The sequence below is a fragment of the Camelus bactrianus genome, chromosome 15 (assembly GCF_048773025.1).
Source record: "Camelus bactrianus isolate YW-2024 breed Bactrian camel chromosome 15, ASM4877302v1, whole genome shotgun sequence".
Classification (NCBI taxonomy): domain Eukaryota; kingdom Metazoa; phylum Chordata; class Mammalia; order Artiodactyla; family Camelidae; genus Camelus; species Camelus bactrianus.
In genome coordinates this window covers 32928078-32953883 of record NC_133553.1, presented here as the reverse complement: position 1 = coordinate 32953883, position 25806 = coordinate 32928078, and the positions used below count along the sequence as shown (strand labels likewise).

General features: G+C 50.9%; 1 protein-coding gene across 2 annotated transcripts in view; it reads right to left on the bottom strand.

Moving 5' to 3' along the window:
• Positions 1-25806, bottom strand: part of PLB1 (phospholipase B1) — a 120547-nt gene that overhangs the window by 15923 nt on the left and 78818 nt on the right. For both annotated transcript variants that reach the window (XM_045511774.2, XM_010948454.3), the window contains exons 34-50: positions 25671-25744; positions 21432-21475; positions 20645-20753; positions 19246-19297; positions 18777-18857; positions 18159-18224; positions 17295-17395; positions 16170-16251; positions 15403-15507; positions 14320-14415; positions 13702-13773; positions 7646-7711; positions 5130-5190; positions 4503-4561; positions 2740-2807; positions 2446-2489; positions 2128-2227 (exon numbers count right to left, since the gene is read on the bottom strand). In XM_045511774.2, the coding sequence (XP_045367730.2) occupies positions 2128-2227; positions 2446-2489; positions 2740-2807; positions 4503-4561; positions 5130-5190; positions 7646-7711; positions 13702-13773; positions 14320-14415; positions 15403-15507; positions 16170-16251; positions 17295-17395; positions 18159-18224; positions 18777-18857; positions 19246-19297; positions 20645-20753; positions 21432-21475; positions 25671-25744 (1280 nt within the window). The remainder of the gene's footprint in view (positions 1-2127; positions 2228-2445; positions 2490-2739; positions 2808-4502; positions 4562-5129; positions 5191-7645; positions 7712-13701; positions 13774-14319; positions 14416-15402; positions 15508-16169; positions 16252-17294; positions 17396-18158; positions 18225-18776; positions 18858-19245; positions 19298-20644; positions 20754-21431; positions 21476-25670; positions 25745-25806) is intronic.

Sequence of the window (25806 nt, the reverse complement as noted above, 5' to 3'; positions counted from 1 at the left end):
ATTTTGCTGGGTGAAAGAAGTTAGACAAGAGAAAAGCTATTATTCTAGAAAATTCTAGAAATGTAAAATTCTAGAAAATCAAAACTAATCCATAATGACAAGGAAGCAGGTCAGTGGTTCTTGAGGCCCAGGGAATGGAGTGGGAGACAGGAAAGGGGCAGGAGGGAGCGATTGATTACAAAGAAGCACAGGGAAACTGGGAGGTCTTGGACATATTTATCATCTTGCTTGCAGTAATGTTTTCATAGGTAAATGCAAGTGTCAAATTTATCAAAGTGCACACTTTTTATATGTGCAGTGTACTCGTGTCAACTATACCTCAATAAAGCTGTTGTTTTTCTTTAAAAAAGATATGTATATGAGAAGGGATACAGCCAATGGAGGCTTCCATGGAAGAAGTCATAAAAGCAGTAACTGGTACAGGATGGGCATTTGAAATCTTTGCGTGCCCACGATGAGCTGTGCACGTGGCCCAGCATACGCGGTACCATCCCTGCCCCTGCTTCTCAGATAAGGGAGGCTCGTAGAACAATCCTCCAGCCTTGCTTACTTAGGTCAATGGCTTCCTCTCCTTTCCCCTAACACGGTACTTCAGAGACACTAACAAGAAGCTGCGTGTCTCGGCCACTTCCCCTGCCACTATTTGTTCTGGGGGAAGCACCAAGCAGCAGTAAAATAGAAAAAGACAGCTTAAGAGAAGTGAAGCAAGAAAGGGGAAAGGGGCTTGAATGTCAACAGACTAAGGAATCCATTCCTGGTTAATGAAGCCTGGGCTGTATAATAATAATAATAATAATAATGGTAATAACAGTAACTAGGTGTTGACACTATGGCCCCCTGAAGCCCAATTTTTGCAGAAAAATAATTTCTTCCTGCTTATGACGCTGAGGAACTGACATCGCTTCCTGTGGCTCAGAGACTCACACCAAGCGTGGGGCCCTCCTTACCGTGTCTAAAAGGAACGCTCCCTGTAAACAGAATGAGTCAAACCAATTCCGTTTCCCTGGTGATCTGAGTGCAGCAACCCTTGTACAAAGCAAAGACCCAGCATGCTCCGTGCAGAAAAATCAATGAACTCTGCCAGAGCTTTCAACTTTAATTATCTGGGTTGTTGTCAACAATACAAATCCGAGTGAAAACAAACAATTGCCATGGTGTTTCGGGGATCTACCATCTAACTCCCTGGTGTCAACGTATGGCTTTTGCAGAGTCAAGGGCTGGAGATTCGGAGGCCAGAGAGGGGAAAGGGGAAGGGCGGCCGTCCGTGAGGCCATACTGTGTACCTGGGGTGCTGAGAGCCGCCTGCACGTTTGACCCCAGCCTCACTGGGCGGGGAGGTCGGCTGGAGTCAGCTGGACGGCGCCCTGGCCCTGGGCCACGTGCTTCCTGTCCACCACCCTCGAGTGCTTCCTCCTGCTGCCCTGAGAGGCGGTTACAGGGCAGTGGGCAGAGCGAAGGCTCTGATTCAGCCTGGTCTGATCCCGGCTCCTCTGACCACTTGCTCTGATAACCTTGGGCCATTCAGGAAACGGTCTAAGCCTCATGCTAGTACCCAGCTCCCTTCTCATCAGGCTGCTCGCTCGCTCTTCCAAGCACACCTGTTTCTTCATGTCTCCCCCGACTCTGACTTTTCGGCAGGTCTCCCTAATCCACAGGGTCAAAGACAAACCCCTTCCCCAATGTGTTGAGCTCACCATGATCTGGTTTCCAATTTCCTGTCCTCGTTCGCCCCCTCCTTTCCTGTCCACACAAACCTTCAGGTCTAAGCAAGTTGATGTGAAGCATGAGGGCCCTGGATTGGCCTACCACCAGCCACTCCATCCCCTCCAGGAGAGCCAGACTCTCTCCTTTCTAGTCCTTAACTCTCTGATTCATTCTCGAAGACCTTTGTCGGTGCCCATCTCCTCCTCGATGGGTCATCATGCCAGTACCCATCTCAACAGCTGTGAGGATTACAGGAGACCATCCATGTGAGGGGGCAGCTAAGGGCTAGGCACACGGAAGTGCTCTGTGCACCGCAGCTACTCCTGCCTGTCTAGGGACCAGGCTCCCAGACACCACTCTTCTCTTTTCCCTGATCTCTTAGCCTTGCCCTCCTCTTTCCCTCCGGTACCCACATCTACTCACCAAGCTCTGGCCCCTTCCACTGCTACATTCAGCCCCGCCGTCTCCTCCTGTGTGCCAGTGGAGAAGCCGAGGATTTTAGGGTTGAACTTCTTCAGAATGTCTTTGGAGAGGGAGGGAGCAGACAGCACAGGTGAGAGGGAGATGGACGTGCAGGGTTGGGGCTCAGGTGTGGGGTGGGATGCTTCTGGGTCTTTTCAGGGCTGGCTGCCTTCCCTCCTTACAGACAACCCTCTCTTCCCTTGCCCAGAGGGAGGGCCCTGGCCTCCGTGAGGGGTTGTTATGGCCACAGTAATGGTGCTTCTCTGTGTTGCTACTTACTAGGCAGTGTGGTGATGGTCTCCAAGTTGCCATCCCCTCCAATGCTGGGGAAGAGAAAGCACATTTGTTAAAACCACAGGTCATCCTATTTCTGAGTCAGAACCAGAGAGTCTACCCTGGAGCAGGTTTCCCATCACTCTTAGGTCTAGCATGAGTACCAGGGCATCTCTTTGCATCTCAGCACCGGGCCATGGGTACCCGGCCTTGTCTCCAGAGGGGTGACAGGGGAAACACACCACCCTCGCCTCTTTGGGGGAGTGTCATCAACAGAGAATGAATGGAGAACACTCTCACCTCCAGGAGAGGCCCCTCCAGGATGTGAGGAGGTCACTGGCATTGCTGGGTCGGGCTCCCACTGCTGTCTGAAAGGCAAAGAGAAGGCTCCAGAACTGAGCTGGGCTCAGGTGCAGGCTGGGGGCACTGGGGAGGGCCCCTCTTGCCCTGGTGTAGCAGCTGGGACCTGGATTTACCTTTTCTGAACTTGGTACCAGCTTTTCTCCAGGCCACTTAATCTCTGATTCATTTTGATTCTCCAGTCCTCTACACACAACCAGTAACCAAGTCATGGAAGAACAAGATTCCTCCTGCCCAGCCTCTCTGGCACCCATCTCTTCCTTCATATTCCCTATACCATATTCCTCAGGTGAGACTCCTACCCCTCACCAGGGACAGCTCTGGCCTCTTACCCAACCCCAGTCTCCAGCATCTCCTCCCTTCTCATCAGGCTGCCTGCCTGCTCTTCCTGCACACCTGTTCCTTCATGTCTCCCCCAACTCTGACTTTTCGGCAGGTCTCCCTAATCCACAGGGTCAAAGACAAACCCCTTCCCCACTGAGCTGAGCTCTCCGTGATCTGGTTTCCAATTTCCTGTCCTCATTCGCCCTCTCCTTTCCTGTCCACACAAACCTCCAGGTCTAAGCAAGTCGATGTGAAGCATGAGGGCCCTGGACCAGCCTATCACCAGCCACAGCATCCCCTCCAGGAGCGCCGAACTCCTCTTTCCAGTCCTTAACTCTCTGATTCATTCTCTAAGACCTTTGTCAGTGGCCACCTCCTCCATAAAGCTTTCTCTAAATGCCCTCTCTTAAAAAAAGAGAAAATCCTCTTTGAGACTTGCAAAAGTAATCCATGTTCACCATAGCTAGTGAAATGATACAAAGACTTAAAAATTAATACTGTACCCCTATCTTAACCTCAATCATGTTGCCTCCTGCACACAGATTCAACATACTCTTCTGACCCCTGGTCCACATTTACACACCACCAGAGCCAATTAATGGTTAAGAGCCTGGTGTACATCCTTCCGCAGCTTTCCCCATGTTCACACCCAAATTAAAACACACTCACACACATATGGGGAGGTTGTTTTTTTTACAGGAACGAATACCCAATTTCAGAAGTCCTGTTCGTCACCTCTATGATTATGCATCTCCTTCTGTGTAAATTTCTTCTTTTCCTAGATGGACAAGTTCCTAGAGGGTTAAGACTATGTCTTACACTTCCTTTTTCTCAGAATTGCTAGCAGAGTGTCTCACACACAGCAATAGCTGAACTGTTGGCCAATACAATTCCTTTAGCGAAACTGTGCTGTGTGCAGGAACTGGGCTCCCTCTGCCCCCAAGAACACATCTTTAAATGGGGTGAGGGGATACTGGGCAGTGTGTGAGTAAGAACCACTGCCCTGGGAGTCTGGGTGATGGAGATGAGTTCCCTGGTAGAGGCAGGCAGACCTGGGTCAGAACCTTAACACACACAGGTGAACTGCTTGGGAACAGTGGGGGAGGAAGGATGGGCAGCTGCTTTCTGGGGATGGAGAGGAGGGCTCATGGAAGAGGTGGCATCTGAGCCAGGCTGTGGAAGGGTAGAGGGCAGGGCATTCTAGATTGCCCTGGTGATGTCCCACAGCTGCCCGGCTGTATTTCAGTGCCAGATACAGGTATGTCCTCAACAGTGTCAGCTAAATGCTGAACACAGAGCCAATGAGGAGGAAGAGCTGATTCTGCACAGGGCCTGGCTGGGTGCTGAGGTTCTCATGCCTGGCTCAGCAAAGTACTCACAGTCAGCGAGTCACCCAGGGCGGCCACCACTTTGATATCCGCGGGTCGAAGCTCATGGACTAGGGAGACAGGCAAAAAACGTTGGTGGTCAGCGGAAGTCTTCCTTTTAAACTATAAACGTGGTTAGGAGCCTGAGATTCTGCCCTCACCCCACAGGTCCCCATTACACTTATTTCCAGCCTAAGGCCTTAAGAACTCTGCCTCTCCCATCCATTCGGAGCAACCAAGGCACCGAAGGCAATGGACTTGATGGCTCTTGTGCATCCTGAGAGGAGCTCAGCTCACACTAGAGTGGTCCAGGAAACCTCCAGCGGCAGGGTCATAAGCATAGGCAGAGAGGACCCCAATCCTGACTGAACCTACCTCACCAGACAGGGAGGCTGGAGGGGGGTGGGGGCTGCTACTGAGACAAAGTAGAGGTGACAAGTGTGGCTTGTGGAGAACCTGGGCACCCAGCAGAGGCTTGTTTGCAGGCCAGCCTGTCATGGGCTGCCTGGGATCTGGGTCTGCGTTGCATGGGAGTCAGCAAGACCTGCTCAAGCCTCCAAGGTGTGTTTTTAGGGTCTCCCGCCAACCTGATGCTTAGCAAGGCCCTTGATTGAAGGGGATGATTGTGTCTTCACTCACCTGATGTAGGGACACTGTTGGAAGGATCCCACTCAGCACACAGGAGGTCACTGCCCCAGTTCTAAATCAACGGGAGGAAAGACACATCACTTGACATTCACTGGGCAGGAAGGGTAGCTTCAGCCCAAGAAGAACTAGCTAAGGAATTCATGGTGGAGGCTAGAACTATGCCACTGCAGGGGATCATGTGAGGTGAAGAGCTGTGAGGTGTGGATGGAGCGAGAGAGAAACTAGAGAGGAGGAAATGGGTGTCTGTCTATTTCTATGCACAAAGCACGTAACGCGTGGGCACGCGTGTGCACACTCACGGTCTTTCCCATCTTGAGTTATCTATGCTCTTAAATGGGGCCCGCAGTCATCCCAGAGCAGGGGAGAGAACAGTGAAGTCATGCTACAGGTGGCCTCCCAAAGGACATGGGTGTGGATGCCTTTAATAAGAGGTTCCACGTGAGCTCATGCCCCAGAGCTTAGCAGCTAACATTTCATCCATAATTTCATGTGAGTGAGTCTCAGTGCTTCAGCTGGCTTCTAAAAGGTCTTTCTTCCATCATTCTTGCTGTTCCTCAATCCATTCTCCACACTAGTCAGGGAGATCTTTTAAAAATATGACACAGATTATGTTACCTTCTCCTAGAACCTCCAATAGCCTCCCACCTGGGTCCCCCCAGAAGTCCATCTTTCTTACTTAGGGATTCAGGTTCTGTACGTTCAAGGTGGCCCTTGACACCACCTCTGGTCTCGTGCTCCCACTCTCCACCTTATTCACATGCCTGCCGCCATGCTGCCTTCCTTCTCTCCTCAAATGCACTCAAGTCAGTCCCGCTTCTGAGCATTTGTGCTCCCTGGTCTTGCCTGGGCCTCTGTTGCTGGCTCTCCAGATGGCTGGCGGCTTTTCCTCATACATGTCCCAGCTCAAATCTCCCCTCCTCAGACAGGTGTGGCCTGCATGGCTCATCAGAATGTGCCACCCTCTCTTGCCCATCCCACTTTCCTGCGTCACCTTCCTCAGAGCTGTCATCACTATCTGAAATGGTCATGCTTAGCTGTCTACTGGATGCCTCCTCCAGGAGACTGTAAACTCCAGGTGTAATGGAGCAAGACCCTGTGGGACCTTCCCAGGACAGGACCCCCCGCCCCCACCATGTCCTCCACCTGTCTCTTGTCTGGAGGAAATCTTTAAAGAATTAATTTAATCAGAGAAATGAGAAAATGCAGAAACAAAGGGAAAGCAGTCAAACAGGACAAAATAACAGTCTAGTCATCAAGCAAAGTCAAGGACCGTTAGTTCCTCCTCAAGGACTATAAATAATATTCTGAACCATATCCTTTGAGCTGTTTTGTAGATATTGAAACCCCTACCAGGTGGAAGAAGTTAGCATGATGTCCAGACTGTAGCCATGACATAAGGTGCCACAATTCCAAGAACTGGCCTCAAAGAAATGGGAACAAACTGACCCTGGAACTGAAGGTTACCTGTTCTTAAAATGATCAAGATGGTGCTGATCAGACCACTGCATGACCAACGTCAAGATGACTGTCAGAGCTGACTGCTGCTCTGCACATAGCCCCCTCCCTCCACATATACACCTCAAAACTCCCCTGATCAGCAGTGGGGAGTTGGACATGAGTACACCTTCTCCCCTCGTTGTCAGCCTCCAACATAAAAAAGCCTTTCCTTTCCTACCAACACTTGCCCCTCAAATACTGGCTTTCGAGTGGTGAGCAGTCAAACCTGAGTTCGGTAACACATGAGGGGTGGGATGCGTCTGTCTGGTCTACTGCTCTGGCTTCCCAAAACAGTGCCTGGCACATAGTAGGTGCCCAGGATGGAATAACTTCTAACTCCCAAGGGCAGAACCATGTCTGATATTTCTCTGAATGCCCTCTGGCCCCTAGCACAATACAAAACAAACCATAGGTGCTCAACTGACACTGGTGGTTGAGCCCCCATCCTGGTGGCTGACAGATGTGGTCTGGACCAGACCTGTCCTGTGAGGCTAGTGTGGTCCAGGATCCTCGAGGCCATCTTTGGAGTAACCATCCCTAAAGCCATGGGCCCTGAATCCTCAGAGCTGGATTGACTGACTTGAACCCAACAAGCCCTGGAGACCCACGTGGCTATGTGTCAGCTTCCTGTTGGGCTCAGCCCCTGGAACTGAGGTTCTTCCCACCCGGTTTCCACCTTACAGGAAATTGATGGTGCATCATACCCACTGCCTCCCCCTCCTCCCTTCTTGAAAGGTTGAGCTGCCTAATCAGAGACAATGTCTGTGCAAAGGTCAAAGAAAATTGTACTTCCTCTAGTTGGTCGCTGACGTCAAGTAAGCACTTGAGAACATGTTAGGACAATCCTGGGACTGTGTGGTTCAGGAATCCTTTTTTCACATTCCAATTTCCAGCATGTAAGTAGGGTACATTTCTGCTTAAGCTAACTCTCTGAAAGCCACACGACACCCCGTGTTGCTGGGAGGTGGAAGCGGTTTATCCCCAAGAGGGAGACGTGCTTCAGGGGTTACCTCCGTGGCTGGCTCAGTGGGGTACGTGTAGTTACTGTTCCGGGGGGTTCTCAGGAAGGGCTCATTCTGTGAGAGAAAACAGAGGGAGAGGTTATCTGACAGCCCTGAAGACTGCTTAGGAAACATTAAGTACTAACAACCCTGCCCTCTAGACTTATTTAATGCTAATCTTCTGCATTTAAATAGAAAGAACTATATAAATAGAATTTCATTCACCCCCCCAAGAGGGTTTTACATAACAGCTTCAGCAAAGGATGCACAAGAAAATGTCTAAAAAGGGTTCCACACATGTTCTATTCGGGGTTCTGTGCTTTTGTTTTCACCCTGACAACTGAACACCTCCCTCAGAATGATTTTCTTCCCTTTGTAATTTCTCTGGCAGGAGAGTCATATTATAGTATTTTTTTCTTCTCCACAAAATGTTACAGTGATCAATATATTTTAACATCTGTTGCTATTATTATTATTATTGCCTCCTTTTAATTCTGTGTCTCACCCCCTGTGGATTGGTTTCCATATTTGGGTCATGTTTTTTTCCCATCCTGCTCACCCATTTATCTCACTATCAGTGTCATACAAGCCCAGTCAAGAATCCAAGTCTATTCAGTGCCTGGTGATGAGTTAATCAAAGAACAAAGATGGAAGTGGACAAAGAAGAAATGGTGGAGGAAAGCAGGTTATAAGAAAATGTAAAACTGATAGTGAAGCAAGAACAAGTTTATAAGATGGAGATCAGGCAACACTAAATGGCCCAGAGCTGTCAACACCTTCTCAAGATGTGCTGGCTGGAGTAGAAGGGCCACGGTCTGATAATTTGGGAATACTATGGAAAGAGTGGGAAGAACCAGAAAGCTGGAGAAGAGGGCATTGGAGATCTGGTCCAGGGGTTGAAAGCTGACTGCCCATGGGATGAACCTAGCCAGGAGATGTTTTGTTCTGTTCTGCTTTATTTTGGCCTGAATGGCATTTAAAAAAGAGGAGGAGGAGAAGGGGGAGGAGAGAGGAAGACGACTCAGTACCTTTAGGAGGGGTGCATGCCCTTCAGATCTGGCCCTACCACCTCGTCTTGTCCCAGACTTGATCCTGTTCATGGGATCGTGTTCCTGCCTGGCACTGTATCCGAGTCGGCAACCCCTGATCGCTCCGCTCTACCGAGGCGCAGGGTAGAGAAGGCACCTGTTCCAGGTAGTGAGTGCAGAGCTGGGCAGGCCTTCGTGATTGGAATGGCCTGGGTCCATTCCTCACACGGGGGTCAGGCCAACGAAAGAGGAAGAGAAAGACTCAGCATTCCCCTTGGAGGATGGAACCTACCTGCACAAAACTCCTGGCCCTCAGCACAGACCCTGGCTCCCTGGGGTGCTACACGTCAATCCTTCCTTCTGAGTCTTGGCATTCCTAATTGAAACCTGGGCCACTGGCGCACTCAGCCAAGGAGGAAGTGTGCCCTGGACCGTCTGCCACAGTACAAGGCAAGAGAGAGCTCATAGTGGCAGTTCACCATGGCTAACGAAGCTTGTCTCCAGCTCATGTTATTCAGTGTCCCCCGAGCATTCACCATCAGATGAGGGCCACCTGGGAGCACCCAATAAAGAGCTGACCCACCTCTGTGGAGCACCCCATGTGTTCAGAGCACTGTTCTAGGTGCCAGGATGAGGAGAGGATCCAGAGGCTTACAACCCAGTCAGAGAACACGAGAAGCATTAGGCAGTGAAGCATCAAAGCATAGTGTGTCCAGAAAGTGCAGTAATTGCTGAGGAACAGTTGCAAGAGCTGGGGATGTGTGATCCTCAAAGACAAGACTCGGTGGGAGGTGGGTCACTAATGATTGTTCTCCACCCACTTCATGGGAGTCCTGGCTGGGCAGAGGGCCTGGGGGCTGAAGCTAGTCCCAGAGTGGCAAGCAAAGGCAGAAACCAGAGGGCAAAGGCTTCCCCTGTTCTTCTGGACTTGCTGGAAGTCAAACTGGAGAGTCTGTTTGATTATGTGGTCCAAGGGTTGAGGGAGGGGACAGAGAGGGGAGATGGAACTAAGGGGTCAGAGGTGCTGGAATGTGGTGGGGAATGAGACCAGAGCAGGAATGATGAGAACAGGTCCATTGACCGCATTGTGCGTGCATGAGTCAGAGTGGTTTAACGGCCTGGAGCTGAGCAGAGGGAAGAGGGATTCCGTTTAGTCTGATTAGCTCTCCTAGGCTGGGTTCGTAGCAGCAGTAAGTAGAAAGTGAAGCCGACTGAACGCCAGCACGAGGAAGTGCCCTAGTTATAGCCGTGCAAAGACGGGGTGGCCTGCCCTGACACGAGCCAGCAACGTGAGTCAGGGGCTGCAGGAAAAGGTCATGCTCCTCTCGGCTGTGTTACTAGGTGTAAAGTTCCACAGTGAATGAGAGGTGGTTTTCTTCTGCTCTGTGCTGCTCGGACCCAACCAGGTGTGTACCGTCAGGCCTGGGCACCAACTTCAGGGGGGGCGTGTTCCAGGCAGACATACTACTACCTGCGGCATGTTTGGAACACTTGTCTGCCATAAATGGTTGAGGGAACTAAGGAGAAGACTCAGAGAAAGCCGGTACTGGTAAAACAGAGGAGGACATAGCAGTACTACGTGGAATACCCTCTGACGTTTCTGTGCCTCCCATCTTGTCATCCCATCCTCCCATCCCATCGTCCTGTCCTGTCCCATCCTATCATCCCATCCCATCCCATCATCCCATCATCCCATCATCCCATCCCATCCCATCCCATCCTATCCCATCAGCCCAACCCAAACATGACCTAATAGGCTGATTTCACAGCTTGTTAACAGGTAGCCACTTGGCTGTTCGAAAAGTACTGCCTTGAGAGTGTGGAAGTGTCAGTAAAGGCCATAGCCTCTACTTGCCTTGGGAGGGATGAGATAGAATAATTCAGTTATTATATGAGAGACTGCATCAACAGGACTCCAAGGCCCTCCCCACTGAGACCCTAAGGTTATATAATTCGCTGTTGCTTTATGATGGGAAGGAGCAGATAGCCTTTAACACATAATGTGATGAGGACCCGCACTGGGGTGGTGGCCATGGCACTAGGAAGGGGGAGGCACTGGAACAGCACTAGGAAGAATCCTATCAGACAGTGTGCCTGATGTTTCACGCCTGCGGAACGGTGACAACCACAGCAGCGCTGACAGAGACAGGAAGTCCTAAGGATCGGAGAGTTTGGGAAGACAAATTTTTCATTCCTGTTTTGGCATTCTTACTCAACAATTATTTTTTGAATGAATGTTTGTTGAGGTTGAGATGATGGTGGGGGCAGGGCAGGACTGAGAGATTTAGAAGTCCAATGCATTCTAAAGAAAAGAGTCCCCCACATGTAATTCCGAATAGAAACACTGCTAAACAATCAAGTAAGTGTCCAGGAATCCAACAAACCTCGGCTTTTTCACAAAAGGCTGGATGAAATGTCACTTGAAATTATTTCAGTTTTTCTCTGTCTCTCTGTGTCTCCCTCTGGTTCCTCCATTTTGCTGGTCCCCTGATCATACATTTAACCTGACTTCTGGGCAACCTCACACCATGGAGGGCATCTGGGGGCAAAGATCTCTTAAGGGTTAGAAATACAGTCTGGGAAAGAAGGAAGAAGTCTGGGAAAGAAGGAAGAAGTGAAGACACAGCTTGGGGATCCTAGGCAAAGAAATTTAACAGGAAACCCTGGAAATGGACAAACCTCCGAGTGTGGAGAAAGTGAAAAGAGAATCAGCCTGAGACATGAAAGCTAGAGAAGGGCCACATTTTGGAGGCTGGGAGAAAGGAAGGAGGGTCATTAAAATAGATGACAGAGGGCAGCAACTGGAAAAACAGACCGATCAAGGTGGTTTTGCATCCGTGAATGCAGGGAGGAATGAATTTCATGGAGGAGGTGGCTAACTCTGACAAATGCTTTGAGAGGGCAAGAAAACTAAGAGCTCTCTTCCAAGCCTGAGGGAAAGCCAAGCCAGCTGCCCTGAGCTAGGGAAGGAGGGGGCAGAGAGGTGATGAAGACCAGAAGGGGACAATAGTCACGGTCCACAGAGACAAATCAAAAGTTGGCTGTGAAATCATGTGTCCCACCTGAATGTCTAACAGCAAGCCACAGAGTGCTGCTAAGTGCCCAACCTGGCGGGGCACAAGGCGCTTGCAGCTGACTGGGGCTGGGGGAGGAGCGGGGAGGGGGCTGCATTCATCTCGGCCCCCTCCTCCTCACTGGGTCCTGCCTGTTGCCTCTATGTTTAGACACAGCTAGGATTAAAATACATGCTGCCTGGCCCCTGTCAGCTCACACTGAGATGCTGGTGGACTTTTATATAGCTCCAAGGCACACGGGAGGGAGCAGATGGGACCTGAGGAACGCAGAATTCTACGTTGCCTGGCGCGGTGAAGTCGGGCTGGCCAACAGATGGATTCTTTTGGAATGGGCTCTGGGGTTGCCTGGCAACACTTCTCCCAGGCTGGGCTTCTGCAGTTCTAGGAGGCTGGATTTGCTCTCCTCTGTTCACCGGTGGCTCAGTCAGGCTCTGTCCAGAAGGAGGAGCGGAGCTGACTGCGCCTTGAGATTCTGGGTGAAGTAGATTTTGGGGGCTCCTTGCCTGGTCTGGGGCAAGGAATGGCACAGGCCACCTTGAGGCCCACGGTGACAGGGCTCTACCTAACCCAGTGCCTAGGCTCCAATCTGGTACTTAATAGATATTTGCAGGGAGGGTGAGCAAGTGACGGTTTCCTGGAATGTGTTGTTGTTAATTTTACCTATCTAGTGAAAGGGCAACTGGCAGATTGGAGAGGGTTTTCCATGGCTGATGTTCAGTATGGCCATGTGGGTTGGTGAAATGTTGAAGGTTGCCCCCTGTATGGTTTACAGCCTCTGCTCTGAGTCCTCACATGCCTCTACTACCAGGGTTGCCTGGCCCCTCCCCTAGAACCTGCTGGACATGCTTAGGATCCAGCAATTACAGGGTTTACACCTGGCACGGTGGGCCCTCCAGGACCCTGCCCCACCCCCTGTGCCAGCATCTGACCATCTGGACTGGACGCACCCAGGCTGCACTGACTGTTCCATCACTTGACTATCTCCTCGCTCCAAGCACCGGACCCAGCATCTGAGCCCTCTGCTGCCACTGCCTTCACTTTTGTGTCCCTTCTTCCCACAGCTCTTGCTCTCCTGATGAGGCTAAAGGTGCACAAAGCTGAGCCTGGGCCTGAGCCTGGGGAAAGGGAGGCAGCAGACAGAGGACACGGGTCCAAGCACGGGTGCCCACCCCCTCTGGAGCCCTGGCAGACAGCCGGGGAGCTGCAGGTCCACTCCCTGCTCAGCCAGGAGGTGGGAGAGCCTCCCAGACTGGGCCAGGCCACCCTGCTTTTATTACCGCTGAGGGCTCCCTGATCTCAACCTTATTTGGTTAAAAAGCCGTAAGACAAGGGGCAGAAAAGGGAGCTGAAGGCAATGGGAACGTGTACCTGCCCCACCCCCAGGCCTGAAATCAGGTTTAACACAACCACTTACACTTTCCTCCTCAAAAGGAGCCCCTGGCTGAGCCTCACCCCAGTCATCACAAGGCCAGTCCTACCTGCCCCTCCCCTCAATGGCTCCAGGGCTTTGCTCTTTGACCCTCTCCCTGCTGGACCTCCTGATCCAGGCTCCACTACCACGACCACGACCATGAGCCGCAGCTTCTCCTAGCCTCCAGTCTGCAGTCAGAGCTTCCTGTCTGTCCCACCTGTCCCTGCTGAGAGGTGTGGTCCTGCCATCCTCTCGGCTTCGTAACTTCGTTTCTCAAGAATCCTCATCTCTCACCCAGTCTTCTCCCTCTGCCGGGACCAGGCCTCCTCTCCTACCTGGGACTACCCTTTCCAAATAAATAAGTGCTTCTGCGCACTCTTCTTCCCCATTCTCATCCACTTCCATCCTCCAAAGTCCATCCAAGGGGCAAGATGGGCAACAGAAAAGCTGGGGTGGGGGATAAAGGGAGGGAGATGGGGGGTGAAGGGGAGAGGGCAGGGTCTGAGCTCTGGGCTTCTGGAGGACAGCAAGGCAGCTCCTCCTCCTTATTACCTGAGTGGGGCAGGAGAGGGGTATATCCACCGTCAGGTCCAGGGTATCAGTTTTCCTTCCTGGCGGTTCAAGCTGATTGGGAAGGAAGAGAGAGACACGGGTGTTCTCATTTGTTTCTTCTGGAGGGGGCATCCCCCCGCAGTGCATCCTGCAGTGGGGAGAGCTCAGAACTGGATTTCAGGGCGGCTGGGCCTCCACTCCTGGCTCTATCAGTCCCCAGCTGTGGGATATTGGGCAAGTCACTTAGCTTCTGTCAGATTCATTTCCTCATAAACCCATAAGACTTCTTTGGCAGGGCTGTTGAGCAGCTTTAATGAGACAACATGGCTTTAACTGCCTAGCACAGTTGCTGGCAGAGAGAAAATATTGAATACATGGGAGGGTTCTGCCTTGCATTCATGGCAAGAATCCCTCATCACAGTTCAAAGCCCAAGGGAGAGGATGCAGTTGATTCAGAAACCTCAAGGACTCCATGTTTTAAATGCTATAGACATCTACACATGCGCCAGCCCCCACTCCGCTGCACCTTGCTTCCAAGAACAAGACTGATTCCACAGAGGGCTGGCGCTTTGCTCTAGACTCGAACCCCAGAGAACCTGGGCACCCTGCTTATTTTACCATATTGACCCAAAGGGCTCTGGAGAGCTGGGAGTGGAATTTCTGACTTGGGTGGAGGCAGTCTGGGGCGAAGAAGGACATATCCAGGTGCCCATCCTGAAGGAGAGAAACAGATGTCCTTAAGTTCCCACCAGTGCAGAGGGTGGAAAGCAGGCCTCAGCTGGTGGTCTGACCCCTGGGGTTGACCTCTCAACACCCTCCGCCCCCTCGGGGTACTCCCAGCCTTTGGCTTCCTACAGGGCCCCCAACCTTCTTTCTGGCCCCACAATTCCCCACCGTTAATTTTTAAAGTGCTACGTTTGTTTTTAGGCACATTTATGTAACTCGTGCTATGGTGGAGGGACTGAAAGCGTAGGCCCTGGGGAAGCCTTGGCCGGCCAGCTGGGATACACTACGTCCCAGCCCTTGGCCAGCTGCTCCCAGCAGTCTCGGTGGGGAAAGGAGGGCCAAGCCTTGGGCAGGCCTGGGCAAAGCCTAGGTGCTCAAAGCTTCTTCCGGCTTCCCTCCAGGTAGGTGAGGCCTTTGGGGTGGAGGTCCAGGTGGACACAGCTGAGGCCCATCCTTGTCCATGTCCAGAGCTTTTCTGCTCAGAGTGGAAGTGGCAGGTGGACAGTGTGGCCAGGCGGAAACACCACTCTCCTTTGTGGCTGCAGCAGTGTGTAGGGGGCAGAAAGAGAACTGTCTGGAGTCAGACGTGTTCAAATCTTGCCTCTCTGTTCCTTATTTCCTGTATGATTTTAGGAAGGACATTTCACGTCTCTGAGCCTCTGGTGTGTGGGGATGACAAAGCTCACCTCAAAAGGGTGGCTGTGCAGATTTTATGTATGGGATGCACAGTGCCCGGCACATAGTAGGTGCTCAGTAAAGTGGAAGCTGCTATGAGTGGTCAGGAGCACATCTCACAGCGGACTGCCTCTGGGAACGCAGCTCTGACGTTCAAGGATGCTGCGCCCCCCAGCCCAGCAGCTGGAGACCTGCCTGGGTCTACCCCGTTTGTTTCCACTCTCACAGAGGCACTTGGCATTTCTGCCTTGAACTTCCTCTTCCCTTTGGGAGCCCTGGCAGGGTGGGCAGTGAGCATACCGCCAGGACAGGAAGCTGAATGCTGTGGAAGAAGGGCTGCAGCACCACGGAGAAGTCCTCCCGTGTGTCGTAGCGACCGGACTCCACCAGCTCGCGCATGCTGCTCTGGAGACAGACGCATGGGTGCCTTCAGCACAGGCCCTGGGATGCCAGGTGACCGGTGGGGCAAGGGTGGGGGTGGTGGCAGCGTCCCCGTCCCCATCTCCCTCGATAGGTGGGCTGACCCAGTTCTTCTGAGAACACAAACACCCTTGATGGCAAATCTCCTGAGTACTGGAAACCACGTGGTAAACCTTTTGGTTTTGGTTTTAAGTGGACTGCAAGCTCTGAAGGGTGAGGCAGGAAGTCGCACTCCAACCCGGAGGAGTCTCTAGAGGGCCCTGGGCTCAGGACCTGTAACCTTCTCACTCAGGGGTGGCCGGCCTGTTGGGGAGGCAGGGGTGGGAGGGTTGGGGCAGCTGGGCCTCCAGGGTGCAGGGGAGGGAAAGGCGGACCTGTGGGGCACCCAGGGCTACTGCCCTCTTTAGGCCAAATGTCCGAGTTGAGCCACCAAGCTCGCTGTGAGGATTTGGCCACCTGGATTCCTTCGGGATGACTCTTAGTGGGGTGCCTGCCAGAGACACCGCAGCCAAGTGGGCAGAGGAAGGGGCCCCAAGGGTGATGTTACTCCTCAAGCCCTGGTCAGCTCTTCCCTTCCCGGTTGCCTCCCCAGGGTGCTCTGGGCTGGTGAGCTCACCAAGTGGGAGAAGACACCTTCTTGGTCTTACCTGGTAGGCTTGGGTGACGTCCTCCAACCTGGCCAGCTCTTGGGAGCCCTCCCGTGGAGTCAGAACACAGTTACACAAAATGCTGCACGAAGAGGGAGGCAGGAGGACCCAGAGCAGAAGCTGAGGTCAGGGTGTCAGGGGCTGGCTCTGCTGTGTGAGGTGGGGGAGGACGGGGGTGGGGTGGGGTGGGAGGGGTGGGGGGAGGGGCTCACCCACCCAAGCCTGGGCTTAGGAGGCCCTGCCACAGGGGCTCAGGGGCAGCTTCGGGCCTGATTCAGGGACTGGATGACGTCCCAAGGGTGCGTGGATACGCACCCTCTTATGTGAACAGAGCACAAACATTAGAGGGCGGGCCCAGGGACTGCAGCATATCACGCTGAACAGACGCATTTAGGCAAGAAAGTCCAACATTCAGTGTTTAAGAATCAAGCGCGAGCGCGTCCTCCAGCACTGGGGCTGATGCCTCGGGGTCCCCAGTGCTCAGGCCCTCAGACGCCTTCTGAGTTCACACTACTGCCCCACTGTGTCTCCTTTTATTATGAATTATTTCACACCCATAAAATATCCTTAAGGCCAAAAAAGATATCTCTAAAGCACTCGGAATAGTACCTTGTGCACAGTAAAATTTCAAAAAGTAGTTGTTAAATGAATAAATGTATGTATAAGATAGGAAGAATAAAAAACACAGCCCTGTCTACCTCTCGCCCAACTTAAGAAACAAAACGCTCCCAACTGGAAGTTCCCTGTCTCCCTCCCCAGTTCGCCTCTCCCCCACAAAGGCCACTGAGTCACATGGATGACTTCCATGCTTTCTGTTATAGCTGGACCACGTGTGTACACATCCCTGGATGTTGCTCCTTCGCAGGTTGGGCTGCACTGTCTCTTAAACCCTGACCTCCTGCACTGTGGTCCCGTTTTACAGAGGTTCCCACTGGCACCCTGAACTTGGGTACACGGGGACCCTAGCTCTGATCTCCCAGAAAGAGGTTGTCCTGGCATAGACCCCTTGACAGACTCGCACACACAAGGACAGACCAAGTCCCAGAGACCCTGAGGAGTCCCCACTGCGTGAGCCGTGACACTGGGCGAGTTCTTCTCCAGCCGGGGCAGCCAGCACCCGCCTACCTGGCCTGCTGCACTGGGCACTTGTCAGGGTTCCCTAGGAACACCTGCCGCATGACACTGGGGCTCATGAAGTCCACGAGGTTGACCAGCGCCCTGGGTACCTAAGGGTGAGGCTCCAGATGAAAGAGGGGATCCAGGCAGAACTCAGCTCAGCTGCCTGTGAGTTGGAGTTCTGAGAGCTGTTGTCACCCTGCAAGCTATGCCCTAGGCCCACGAGGGCGGCAGCATGAATGGGCCTCCTGGACTGAGACAATAGGGCCAACTCGAATCTAAATACCGAGAGCTCCATTCAGCCATCGGTCAGTGAACCCAAATCCAGTAGCTTTAATCTTGGTGAGGTCGGTGCCCTGTTGGCCAGGACATTAGCCCTTGACTGTTTCCCTCTAACCCAACCTGGACCACCTCTGCTGAGCAGGCCAGGGTCTCCGTCACTCAGAGAAGCATCTGGTGGTCAGAGTGCCCCATCCCAGGCAGTGGGAAGGGCTTGTCCATGCCAGGGGATGGGGAGAGAACACACTGGGCATAGGACTGGAGAGGGGCCTGCTGTGGACACACCCTGTGGCTCACAGTGCCGTGCCCAGCCTGAGAGCCACCCAGCTGCCACCCCCAGGGAATGCCCCAGGTAGTGGTGAGGGGACAATTAGTAAACACATTGCCTTCCCTTCTTCAAGCCTGAGACCCTCTGGGCTGATTCCCAATAGAATGAGGCTTCCTTAGGGGTAGGCCCCAAACTCTGGAAAGGACAAGGGCCCACGACTTTGGCTGCCTCATTCATGGGAAGGGATATTTCACCCTCTTTCCCGCATCCACTTTATCCCTGCCGTGGTTGAGCTGTGTCCAGCTTGTGGGAGTCCCCCAACCCACCTCTCTATGCAGGATGTCCAAGGCATTGCGGAGATGGTCAAAATAGTTGGCTGCAGAATACAGATTCTGGGAAGAGGCAGGAGGGAGAAGAGGAGCTGGTTAGGGAGAGAGGGCAGCAGGGCAGAAGTAGCCCCACTTCTGGCTCCAGTCCCAAGGCTTTGTTCTCCCTTGGCTTCCAGCTGTGACCAGCTCATCATGTCAGAATCTGAGATGAACAGTTGGCTATTTGCTGTTGTCAAAGATGGGGCAGACAGAAGACTGGAACCTTCAGCCAGAGCTTTCATTCAGAAGCAGAAAGTGTCGCGTCCCCCTTCCCACTGCTTGGGATTTACTGCTGCTTCTCTTTTTGAATTCTCAGGAATTGTGAGGAAGGGGAACAGAAGTACCAAGTATCTGCGACCTGCGACCTCACCCTACCTGGGGCATGAAGTTGGAGCCAGAAACCTGAGGGTCGTGGGGTAAGAAGTGTGCGTGCACGTGCATGTGTGTGAGTGCGTGCACACACACAGGAAAGCTGGACAACCCTAGGGTTCATTCTAGGGACTGTTCTCAAAAAGGATCTCCAACGCCTACAGGTCAAAGTTGAGAGCAATGAGCAGGCTGGCCCGCCCCCCTTACCGAATCCGTGCAGTAGTCACATAAATCACTGCCTCCAATCAGCACGGTGATGACCTTCCAGTCCTCGTGGAAATTTACTCTCTATACAAAGGGAAGAAGATGCTTGATGATTTCCAACAAATAAACAAAAAACACCATGGCTCTAGGAAATCTATTCAACCCTCTAAAACTTCCTTGCCCACTTGAAATAACATAATCAGAATCTCAGAGATGAAAGAACTTTACAGGTTTATTTATAGACCACAGATTCTTAGCATCAGGAGGGACTCTCAAGGTCATTGCGATCAAGAGCAAACCTCCCTCCAGCTGACGTAATCTCCTTCAGGGGGGCCTTGGACAGGGGCTGCCCTACCGCTGCTTGAATGCCTCCAGTGATGGGGGCTCACTGTTTTCATGGCAAACCATTCCACCTGGGGACTTTAGTGGGTCAGAAAGCTAGTGTGTAAAAACAACCATAAATCTCACTCACATGGTCATCTTTCATCTTCTGTATCAGAGTCTGGGCTTGGCTCGCAAGTTCCCTGAGAAGGAGAGGAAATCAGTCCTGTTGAGGAGCAGTGCCTGGATTTTTCATCCTAAAGGGCCTGAACTGGAGGTTTCCATGCATTAACCTCCTACCCCCACCCCCAGCTGGCAGAGACCCTGAGGCTTGGGGACAAGGAGCTACTTGCCTGTTCTGGCTAGTATTACAGTGAATAACCTTTTGAAAAGCCAGTTGTGTTTGTCCAAAAGCTGGAGTCAAGGGTACTGTCAATTATACTTGTTATTCACAGTCTCCCTTCTAAGACTCCACATGCAAAGTGTCTTTTAGGATTCCATGCTAGGAAACTGTCTGTCTCATTTAAAGAACTGGTACAGATCCTGAAATTAGATCTGGGAAAGTTTTGGCATGCTTCCTCTTTTTACCCTGGCTGCTAGGAAGCTGACAGTTTGGTACTCAGGCACAATAATTGTAAAAAGGCTCATACTTCTTCCCCTCCTCACCCCACCAGTGGTGGTGATTTTTCTCTCTTATGTATATGTTATTTGTGTCTTTTTAAAAATAAACTTAGCTAAATGCTTCTTTTAGAAAGACGTGAAGAATAACTCTACACATATCTGGGTTTATAATTCATGGAAAGACTGGATCTCAGGCATCCCAAGCTCCCCACTAGTTTAGGCTCCTGTTAGTGTGTGAGATGGATCCCAGAACCATGATCTCCTGGCACCTGGTGGTGGCGCCTGCCCCCCCGTTTCTATTCCCAAGAAGGGTCTTCCCAGGCTGGGCCAGGAGCAAGGAGACCCAGGCTGCTGAGGCTCCCAGGAGCAGGGTGAGGGGCCTCCATGGGAGGTGATGCTGGGGGAGCAGAGCAGTCTGCTGCTGCTGCCTCTGGTTTCTCAGCTGCGTTTCCTGTTAGCTCCGAAGCAGCGGTGGGGACAGGACATGACTTGTTGCCGCTCTATGCAGCCTCCAAGGCTGGAGTTTCTGGCTTGCCCCTCTATTTGGTTGGCACTCCCTGATCTTTTGGGGGGAAATTGCATCTTGTAAGGCTTTGGAGAGAGTGAATCTCTCCAGCACCATTATGCCATGGTAAGATTTAAAAATTGGAGGTTGTTCAGTTAGTTGAATGATTGGAATGTGCTGCAAAGGAAAGCAAGGCCGAGAGGCCAGGCTCTAGGGGCAGGGCTCCTGTCCCGGGTCCAGCCCTCTAGCCTCTTTGCAGCCTAGGTCACAGGGGCGGCCAGGGAAGACAGGGGCCAAGAGCCTCTCAAATCATTGCTGTAAATGGATAAACATCCTCTTTGCACACAGAGGTCACTATTACAAACTTAAAGGGGCTACATGCCTCCCACTCTCTACCTGACAGCCCCCTCCCCAAATGCCGTACTTAGCCTTTGCTCCAGAAACAGCCTGATTGAGGAATGCATTCGTGTCGTTGGCTTCCCCTGTGCCCACTGCATAGCCTGTGAGGTTTCCGTTAAACTTCCGAAGGATATCTGGAAGAGGAAGGGGTGCACAGGGCACAGAGAGCTTAGGGTAGAAGGTGGAGTTTTTGCCTGATAGGAGATGGGGCCTCTCTGATTTATAACAACTTAGGGGGAGGGTTTAGCTCAGAGGTAGAGCTTTTGCTTAGCATTTACAAGGTCCTGGGTTCAATTCCCAGTACCTCTGTTAAAAATAAATAAATAAACCTAATTACTTCCCCTCTAAAAAAAAAAAATTAAAAAAAAAAGAAGGGGGCAAGCCCATTTAAAAAACAAACGAGAAAATGATTTGATGACACACTGGGCCAAGGCAGCAAGGGCCGCTCAGTTTTTCTTTCTTTCTTTTTTCCTCTACAATTCACAGTTCAGCAAATGCTCACTGTCTCCTTTGATTGTCTCTGCACCTTCTGGGACAGTTGAAGAAATCTGAGACTCAGAATGTTTGGTTACCTGCCCCAGGGCACCTGGCCAGCACAGAGAAGGGCCAGGGCTTGAACCCAGGTCTTCAGGTTCCAAATACAGTATTTATTTTACCCTTTCAGCCCCCTGTGCACAGACCTCTCCTCCCATCTCAGTGGCAGTCTGTAAGGTGGATGTCATTGCCCCCTTTCTTAGCTGGGAGGTGCTTTTAGGAAGCCTGGGGGTCAGATGGACTCAGTGGACAGACTCCAGCCCCTGGTGGTTACTTACTCGGTAAGGTGGTCACCTTCTCCAGGTAGCTGTCCCCTCCTGAACTGTAGAGGGTGAGGAAGCCAGTGAGAGAGATTGAATCAATACATAGGTTTCATAAAAGAGTGCCCCACCTTTCCTAATGCCCGCACCATCAGCACCTGTCAGATGTGGCAGATCCACCTCTCTGTGTTTGAGGGATTTGGAGAGAATGTAAATTTCCCAAGGGGTTGGTTCTCCCAAATTGAAGATTTGAAGGCAAAAGAGAACTGTTTCTTTTCTTCAGCAAATCAGGAGGAAGAGCGCTTGGCTGAGTATATACTGTGCACCCCGCCACCAACCAGACGCTCTACATTAGTTATCTCACATCTCCAAACAAGCCTATGACATAGATGTTACTAGCTCCGTTTTATAGAGTAGGAAGCAGAGGCACACCGGGGTTAACCAACTTTCTAAAAGAGACTAAAAACCACAATGGTAACTAAAAACCAGCCTGAGCTGGAAACCTTGAGAAAATGGACAGGCTCTTCCCTGCCCAGTCGTCAGGTACATTCTGCTGGAAGGTCCAGGGGATGGCCCCTCATTGCCTTCCAAGGCCCAGTCTAATTTCATCTCATCTAATATAGTTTAATGGCCTTCAAAGTAACCTCAAGACACACCCAAAGTTTCACTTCCTTTCATGCATTTAAATTGAATACACGTGGGAGGCAAGGAGAGCAGTATTTCTATTTTAACAAAGTCCAATGTACTCTATTTATTGTTATTTTTCTTCTGCGCCTCCCTCCTCAATTCCACCATATTTTTCCAGGCCAAGACATTTTGAGAATACAGCGTTAGCATTCAGCCCACCAGGATAGACGTCCAAAAGATAGGCCATGAATCAAAGTCACGGCTGTTCTTCATTCAAGGGAATACCTGGAATGAACTTGACTAGTTCATACCAGGGTGGTCAAGGGCTTAAATCCAAGGTTCAAGAGCTCCAGGCGGTGGAGAGAAAAGAAGCTGGGTGACCCCTGCCCTTCCACCTCACTCAGGTATCTTTCTCCCACCTCCCGTCTGACGTCCAAGCCTAACTTGGCCTCTGTTTGAGCATTTTTTTTCAATCTTCCAATTCTTTCCGAACTCTGCATAAAGCTGCTATTTTAGCTGCTTCCTGATCCTTCTTTCTTTGGACTAAAAGTACTTAATCAGAACACTTTACACTTGGCAGGAAATTATAAATCCATATACCTCCTCCAGTCACTGTGTTCTAACTCTGCCTTCTTTTCTCCTTCAGCAAACATATAAGCAGAGACATACGTAAACACACACACGTAGCAAGTACATTCGACTGTAACTTCTTGTCTAAAACTCTTTGTTCTAAAACAAGTATGGCAGCTGATCAAAACCAATGGGTACAGAAATTTCGCTGAGCCCGTTTTCAGGAGAAAAGAAGGAATTATACAAATAAGCACGGAGAAACAAAAATATTTAAGCCCTCATTTTGATCAGAACTATGTGAAACGTGAAAAAAAACAGACACATATGAAGCATCTAGTTTACATGCGCCCCTTCAGATTAATGTAATTTGTATTCTACCATAAGCTCAAAGGCTGGGCCTATTCACTGCTAGTCACCCACAGAGTGCAGAGGAAGGCAGAATAGATGCTCAGTAATATTTGTTGGAAGAGGAGTTTCAGTAACACCAGACTGAACTCCTAATTAAAAAGACAAAGAAATGCGTTTTTTGATAAGTAAATTTTATTTTGGTCCTTTGAACGATGCCAATTAAGCAAACATTTCAACTGAAGGAAAGGCAATTCTCTAAAGACCTCTGCCACACTGTTAAGCTAGCCAGAGCTGGGGCCTTTCACAGCTACGTGATTCTCACAGGTCAGGAGGCTTTGGAAATATTCACAGCCAAACCCCTTCCTGCAGATCCTGCTCACAGCCACCCTCCTACCGAGAATTCTCTCTAGTCTGACTGCATGCAGTCCACTCTCTTCACTTTGTTTCCTTGGAGAAAGAGGCTCAAATTGAGTTCTTAATTTACCTAGAATCATGAATTGCCTCATATTTCCTACCCAGAAGCTTTAATGGCTTCAGAAAATTGCTTTTTCTCAGATCAGTCTACTACATGGACACATCCCAGGGGGCGATAATAGGTATCACGAACAAAGAAAGAGTTCTGGAATTAAGGGAAACATTGGCTTAAACAGAAACAGTTTAAACAGATTTCTTCATCTCAGGGCTTCTCAAAGACTTTAATATGCCAATGTGCATATCAATTCCCCAGGGGAAGGCTATAGTAGGAAATGGTTCCCTCAAAATATAGAAACCGGGGCTAGTGTTTCACGGAACACAGTTGGGGAAACGCTAGTCTATACATTTTGTCAAGTGTCCAGCTATCTCTCAGACTCTGACCAAGAGCTGTTTCTAACACACATGATCTTGGGCAGGTATCTGAAACATTTAGAATAAAGTGTTTAGAGGGACAGCAGCCATTGAATACATGAGGCCTTGGAACTGGACCTCACTTGTAGGAAGAAACAGAGCCATAGCTGAGTCTCCCCGCTACTGCAGAGAGAAACATGTAGCAGAAGATGGCCTGTTTGTGTCTGAATCCCAGGAATCCACCCAGTTGAACTGTTTGTGAGACCGGGCAGATCACCCCAATTCCCCTGACTGCACTGCCAGGCATGGATTATTTGGCGTCTGCTGGCTGGTTTGTCTGCTTCCCCTGCTATGATGTGAGGCCAGACTAAGCCTTCTTTAGCTCAGACTAAGTAAAACTGCCACAACCTCATGCTTTTTTTTGTTGTTGTTTTTCTGGTGGGGATAGATTAGGTTTATTTATCTATTTATTTGACAGAGGACTGGGGATTGAACCTAGGACCTTGTGCACGCTAAACACGCACTCCACTGAGCTATACCTCCCTCCACCTGCCCAACTTCATGCTTTTTGGATTGTAATAAGCAGTCCTTTCTCCTGCAGCCTCAGTAACAGCTAGGGCAGAGTGGTCAGGAGGCAATACTCAATTTTGCTCCTCGGCTGTGGGTTAGAGACCACCCACCTGGACCTGCCTGGGGGTGTGTGGGAACCTGGGGTCCTCGGGAGCTGGGAGGCCTTCACCTCAGCCCTCAGCAGGGTGACGATGCCCTCACGCTACCCACACCCAGATCCTCCCTGTGGGTGACTACTGCTGAGTGAGGACCCCTCTTCTCCTGCCCTGGGAAAACTCTCTGGGACCGTCCTCAGGGCTGGCCAGGAACTGTCACAGCCCTCATTGCGCCCACCCCGTTCGCTCTCACTTTCCTGGGAGAAATATTTCATTTGAATTCACCCTGCAGGAAAGGGAGGTGGCCCCACTGCTCATTAGCGCTCTGCCCTCTTGTGGTGGCCGGTGTTCTAGTGCTTTTGAATTCTGAGCTAATCGCCAATTACTGTGACGCGGACATAAACATGAACTATATTAAGAAAGAAAGAAACTTAAGAAAACCCACATCCAACTGCTCTCCTGACACAGCTTCAGCTTTCCTACTTCCTGTGCAGAATGTCTTTTCTCCCCTACCTAACTGCTAGTCTGTCACCGCATCACTGGGTACCACCTTCTCTGGGAAGCCTTCCTGCCCCAGCTGGCAGGATTAGTTATTCTCTTGTCTATATTCCTGTAGCGCTCAGGCATCTTTAAGTTTTAAATAACACTTGTCAAGTGAGCCTAAGAATTTGCCTGTGCTTCCCATGTATCCCCCTCACCCACCCGCCTCAATCACGCAGGCAAATGGGAGGGGCTCAGCAACGCCTGTTGGCTGTGATTTTTGTCTTGGTTATTTCCACCTGCAGTGTGTGCTGCGTTTTGGAGTTTTCTGTACGGATGTGTGCATATACATAAAGGCAGAGGTGTGACTACAGAACAACATGAATAAATACAGACAGACATGAAACAGACGAGGGAGCATCCACACGAGCACATATACATGCAAAACGGGCAGGTGAAGACCCAGAGATCTGGTGCTTTTCAGGTGCATTTCATGTTGGATTTGTTGACCCAGGAATCTAAGAACCCCGGTTTGCTTTTTCTGCACAATTAAAAGAAAAGGATTATTGACAGTAAAATCACCAAACATTTACATTTTGCACAAATATATAAGTTTTCCTTCTGAAAGCCTCTTCCAGACCGGGTCCTTGCTCTTCGGTATTTACGCATTTACAGGAGACAATCCCCCACCCACGCTCTGGGGGTGAGCAGGGGATGGGAGGGGGTCATGGGTTAACATTACCTAAATGACAGCCCTCGATACTGAGTGGTGACATCAGAAAGGTCATCTGGTTTGGAGCCAATTCCATTGCCAGCCTTTGAAAACATCAAAATCCACAGGAAAATCAGCAAGTTAGAGCAAAGGGAGGCTGTGTGCG